The sequence below is a fragment of the Oryza sativa genome, chromosome 5, assembly GCF_034140825.1.
Source record: "Oryza sativa Japonica Group chromosome 5, ASM3414082v1".
NCBI lineage: Eukaryota > Viridiplantae > Streptophyta > Magnoliopsida > Poales > Poaceae > Oryza > Oryza sativa.
Window position 1 is genome coordinate 20895146 of NC_089039.1, and position 5511 is coordinate 20900656.

General features: G+C 48.7%; 1 protein-coding gene across 1 annotated transcript; it reads right to left on the reverse strand.

The window, feature by feature from the left end:
• Positions 1–1327: 1327 nt before the first annotated feature.
• Positions 1328–3100, reverse strand: LOC4338845 (cytochrome P450 71A1). Its single transcript, XM_015782172.3, has one exon. The coding sequence runs from the start codon at positions 3033–3035 to the stop codon at positions 1476–1478; it is 1560 nt and encodes a 519-aa protein (XP_015637658.3). The 5' UTR covers positions 3036–3100; the 3' UTR covers positions 1328–1475.
• Between the last annotated feature and the right edge of the window lie 2411 nt (positions 3101–5511).

Genomic DNA, 5511 nt, shown 5'->3' on the forward strand with positions numbered 1-5511 from the left:
TTTTGAGAGACAAAATCAATTCACTGCGACGCTCATATACATACTGCCGGTTAATATCGTTCTTACTGCTTTGGTCTGCTCATTTGTTTAAGTTGGAAAAATAATCTGGTTGGGTTATTCAGTTGTTGGTACCGTGAAAGAGAGGGAAAATCAGGGCATTCACCGCCGGGTGCTCATCAAGTCCCAGTCGACCTGATCGGCGAGGGCGTCGTAGTCGTCGTCCTTGTTCAGCTGGAGGTTCTTGGCGAGGTCGGAGGCGTAGAACTTGTTCTCGAGATGCTCGTCGTAGTGGCGAGCCCCTTGAGATCAATCACCGGAATCTCCATCTCTCCCAAGGCTAGCTAGCTACTTCTACTTGTACGTGTACAACTGCCTAGTAGTACTGTACTACTGCTGATGATGAGCCAACTTATATGCAACAAGAAGATGATTTGCTTCCGATGAGCGAGTGGCATGCAGCTGGGCAGCGAGAGGCGAGGAGGCCGGCAGCGAGCGCACGCGAAGAGGGAGGAGGTGGGGAGGCCGACGCGAGCACACGGGGAGAGGGAGGCGGCGGCGCGGGAGCAGGCCGGGGCACCGAGTCCACCGAGTCCACCGCCGCTATGTAGCCCCTTCTCCCATGTCGCCCGCGCTGCCGCGTCGCCCCTTCTCCCGCATCGCCGCGTCACCTGTCGATGGCCGCCGGCCACCGGACTGCATTCTCTCCCCTCTCCTCTCTCTCAGACGCGACGGAGAGGGAGCGGCGCATGGCGGCACTGGCGGGAGAGGATACCGTCGAGGTCGAAGGGCCGCCCGGAGGACGGTGGAAACGGGGGCAGGGGCCACGATGGTGAGGGCACGCCGGCCTCGGGCCACCACGCCTCTGCCGGCGCTGTGCCGCCGACGTCGCCGTCGCACCCCGGCACGGCGGGAGATGAAGCGAGGGAAGATGGGGAGAGGAGAGGGGGAGAGAGATGAAGAGAGGGAGATGGGTGAGAATGACATGTGGGGTCTACGTGGGCCCCTACTATTTTTTTTATTAATGCGTGCGAAACTGACATGTGGGTCCTACGGGGTTTATTCTTTTAGATCGAATTGTCACGTAAGCGCCACGTCAATGCCACGTTAAAATGAAGACCGAGTCAAATTAGCCACGTAGGCGCCACGTCAGCTAAAATCGCCCTCAAAACCGCTGAGGGACCTAATCTGCACCAGTTTTAATAGTTGAGGGACTCGTTGCGTCTGGATTTTTGGTTGAGGGACGAAAATCGGATTCGTTGAAAAGTTAAAGGGAACTCTGATGAACTTATTCCTGCCAAAATTACTGCACACACATGAACTTGCAAACTAGAACCAAGATGGGCTGGACAAAAAGCTCCCAGCGATTAACACGCGCGATTCGGCCCATTATTTATTTATTCCTAAATTAACACAGTCCACGCGGTCTCCCGTCTCCCAGACAAAAAAAAAAAAAACACACAGATCACACTATTCGGCTACTTGTCGTCTTCTGACCCGACCGGCTTGGCGACGAGCCGGAGAGGGATCCGCCGCCGCACGGTGAATCCCGGGTCGTCGGACATGTCGAGCTCCCCGGGCGGCGGGATCTCCCAGTCGAAGAGGCGGACCAGGCTGGCCAGCGCGAGCTCGACGGTGGCGAGCGCGAACTGCATCCCGGGGCACACGCGCCGCCCGGCGCCGAACGGGACGAGCTGGAAGTGGCCGCCCCTCAGGTCCATCGCCTCCGCCTCGCCGCCCCCCGGCAAGAACCTCTCCGGGCGGAACTCCTCCGGCGAGCTCCAGGCGCCCGCGTCGCGGTGGATGGCCCACGCGTTGACGAACACGCGGGTGCCCCCGGCGACGTGGTACCCCAGCACGGTGGCGTCGTCGTCGGTGTCCCGCGCGCACTCGCGCGGGACGAGCAGTGGCACCGGCGGGTGGAGCCGGAGCGTCTCCTTCACCACGGCCTTGAGGTAGGGCGTGGCGGCGGTGGTCGCGCCGCCGCCGCGGCGCACCTCGTCCTGCAGCTTCCGCATCGCCGCCGGGTTCTTGACGAGCTCCGACATGGCCCACTCCAGCGTGATGAACGACGTGTCCGTCCCCGCCGCGAACATGTCCTGCAAGAGCGACTTGATGATGTCCCTCGTGAGCTTGAAGCTCCCATCATGGCGTTGGCTCTCCTCCTGCAGCGCGAGCAGCACGTCGACGAAGTCCTCCTCCCTGTGCTCTTCGCCGCCGCCATCGTCTCCGCCGCGTAGCCTCGCCTCGTGCTCCGCGATCACCTCCTCGAGCAGCTCGTCCCACCGCCGGAGGTTCCTGCACGCCCTCGCGGCGAACCCGGAGAGGAACGCGTCGGCCCACGCCAGCGCCGGGAAGTAGTCGCCGACGCAGAACCCGCCGAGCAGCGTCGCGTTCTCCTCGATGAGCTCCCGGAACAGCTCGCTCCTCCCTTCGTCCTCCCGGGAGAGCCTCCCGGACACCGCCCGGCAGATCACGGCGTTGGTGAACGCGTACAGCGCCTTGCTCACGTCCACCGCCGCCGCGGCCGCCTCGGTCCTGATGGCGTTGACGAGGAGCGCGACCTCCTGCTCCCTCATGGGGCCGTAGCGGTGGGAGCGGGCGGCGCTGAGGACGTGCTCGGAGCAGAGGCGGCGGGCGTGGCGCCAGTGCTCGCCGTAGGGCGCGAAGACGAGGTCCTTGAACCCGTAGGTGAGGATCTCCGCCGTGCGGAAGTAGGGCCGCGTCGCGAACACGTGGTCGTGCTCGCGCATGACCGCGGCGGCGGCGGCCGGCGACGAGGCCACGAGCGCGGTGACATGGCCGAGGCGGAGGCGCAGCAGGTGAGGCGCGCCGGTGGCCGCGGCGAGCGCGCGCAGGGCGCGGTGAGGCAGCGCGCCCACCTGGTGCAGGTTGCCGATGACGGGCAGTCCCCGAGGAGCCGGAGCGAGACGCCGCCGCGCGTTCCCGCCGGAGCGGAGCACGCCGCCGGTGAGGTAGAGGAAGCCGAGGAGGAGGAAGGGGAGGAGGAGGAGCACGGGTGAGAGCTCGATCTCCATGGCTGTCGCTGCAGATCTTGCAGAGCGCGCACTCGTTTCTTTGATTTTTTCCGAACTTAAACTCAACATCGACGTGATGACAGTAGGGCCCTGTTTATTTCACAAATATAACTTTTTCACTATGTCATATTAAATGTTTGTACATATGTACAGTGTTAAATATAGAAAAAAAATTAATTACACAGATTGCGTGTAATTGCAAGACGAATCTTTTAATCCTAATTGCGTTATGATTTGATAATATGGTGACATAGTAAACATTTGCTAACGATGGATTAAATAGGATTAATAAATTCGTCACGTAGTTTTCTGGCGGAATCTGTTTGTTTTGTTATTAGTTTATGTTTAACACTTTAAATGTGTGTCCGTATATCTGATGTGACACGTCAAAAATTTTCGTTTGCGAACTAAACATGGCTCTAAGTGCCCACTCCTCGTGCCCAAAATATATAAAGGATTTTTACGAGATGTGATACATTTTAAAACTACGAACCTGAATATATCACATTATTAGTATTAGGATGTCACCTCCAACTAAAATCCAAAAGTTTTGTCATTGCCGTCATTTTCTTAGTACTAGTAGTAGGTGTTTGCCTTATCTTATGGAGTACTCCTCCGTATTTATTTGGCTTTTGGAGATTTTGCGCAGAGGATTTGACATGTACTCCGTATGTAGTCGACTCCGTATGTAGTCGTCATTAGGTCACTGACTCACTGGAGATCGACCAGTTGGCTCTCCATCTGTTCTGTAGGCGGCTATGCGCCTATGCCTCATAATTTTTGTGGTCGTATAATATGCAGTTGTATTTGAGTTATTCATAAGATTTTGTAAATAAAATGTTGTGTATCTTTACGCATCCGTAAGACCGCGTCTCATTTGATTTAGATATTAAGTATATTATTGCTACTCCTTCTATTTTATATTATAAGTTATTTTTCTTTTTTCCTAGTCAATCTGTTTTTAAGTTTGATCAAGCTTACATAATATTCCCTCCTTCCAAAAGTTTATGTCCTATTCCATTGTTTGGTCTTTTCAAAAGTCTAAGTTCTATTTGTAGTCACTATGTGCCATATTAATTTTTTTATCAGAACCTAAGAAATCATTTTAGCACTTATTGGTTGCATGTTCACTAGTTTTATCACATGAATGAATTAACTACACCTTAGTTTTGGTAAAAAGAAATATAACTTAGACTTTTGGAAGGAGTGAGTAATATAGTACTAGTATTTTACTATTTTTAACATAAAACAAACATATTATCAAAATATACTCAACATTAAATTTAATGAAAATAATTTAATATTTTAGATATTGCTAAATTTTTCTATAAATTAGATCAAACTTAACTAGAAAAAAAGTCAAGCCACTTATAATATAAAATAGAGGGAGTACTTAAAAAAATTATCTACTTGATTATAGAGTAAATTAAATATTTTTAAAAAATAAATATTACAAATAGTTTAAAATAAATAGTCTAATGAATGCAATGGAAGAAAATATTCAAAATATTCATGGAACGAACAATCTATTTCAATAATGAGAAGAGTTGGAGTTAAGTGTTCAATTGGTCTCGTATAATTATGTGTATAAATATTAGATTTGAGGATAATTAACTACCGTTTTAATTTTATATTAACAAATTTTATTGCCTTTCGACAGAATCCACCACTTGAGTTGCAAGGAACACGTATGATGGAAATGAATTCTAATATCACGAGGAGATGTCTTCTTATTCTTGTATGTCTTCCAAACAGTTATAATTGCTTTAAAAAATTAACAATATAAATTAATGTGTGATATATTATTTTAACATGCAAGTTTAAATTTGATCTTCACAAGTTCTAAAAAAAACATATTAAACTCACAATTATTTTTTTAACTTGTAAAGTTAAACTTAAACTTGTATATTTACGTAGTAATGTACCACATATTAATTTAGATTTTTTATGTTTTTATAATTATGTAGATGATACGAAAGAAACGTCTCCTCGAACGATTAAAAGGTTTCATGGTTCTGAAAGAGAAAACAAAAGAAGCAGCCAGTAAAGCGTAGCTGACTTAAGAAATAAAGTATACTTCTGCTATATTATCGTGTTAAGCAAGACCTGTAAACAAATTTAGTGTCAGCATCACCTTTTAAGGTCTGTGACCTGAGTTTTTTTCATTTTAGCTTCAGAAGGATTAAAGAATGATTTGGGGCAGACTTTATAGGGATTGTTTAAATCCCACCCCAAAACTTTACACCCTATCACATCGAATATTTAGACATATGCATGGTGTATTAAAAGACAAACCCTGATTTCCGTATCCAACGTTTGACCGTCCGTCTTATTTGATAAAATTATGAAAAAAATTAAAAAGATAAGTCATGTATAAAGTATTAATCATGTTTTATCATCTAACAACAATGAAAATACTAATTATAAAAAAATTTCATATAAGACAGACAGTCAAACGTTGGCACGGGAACACACG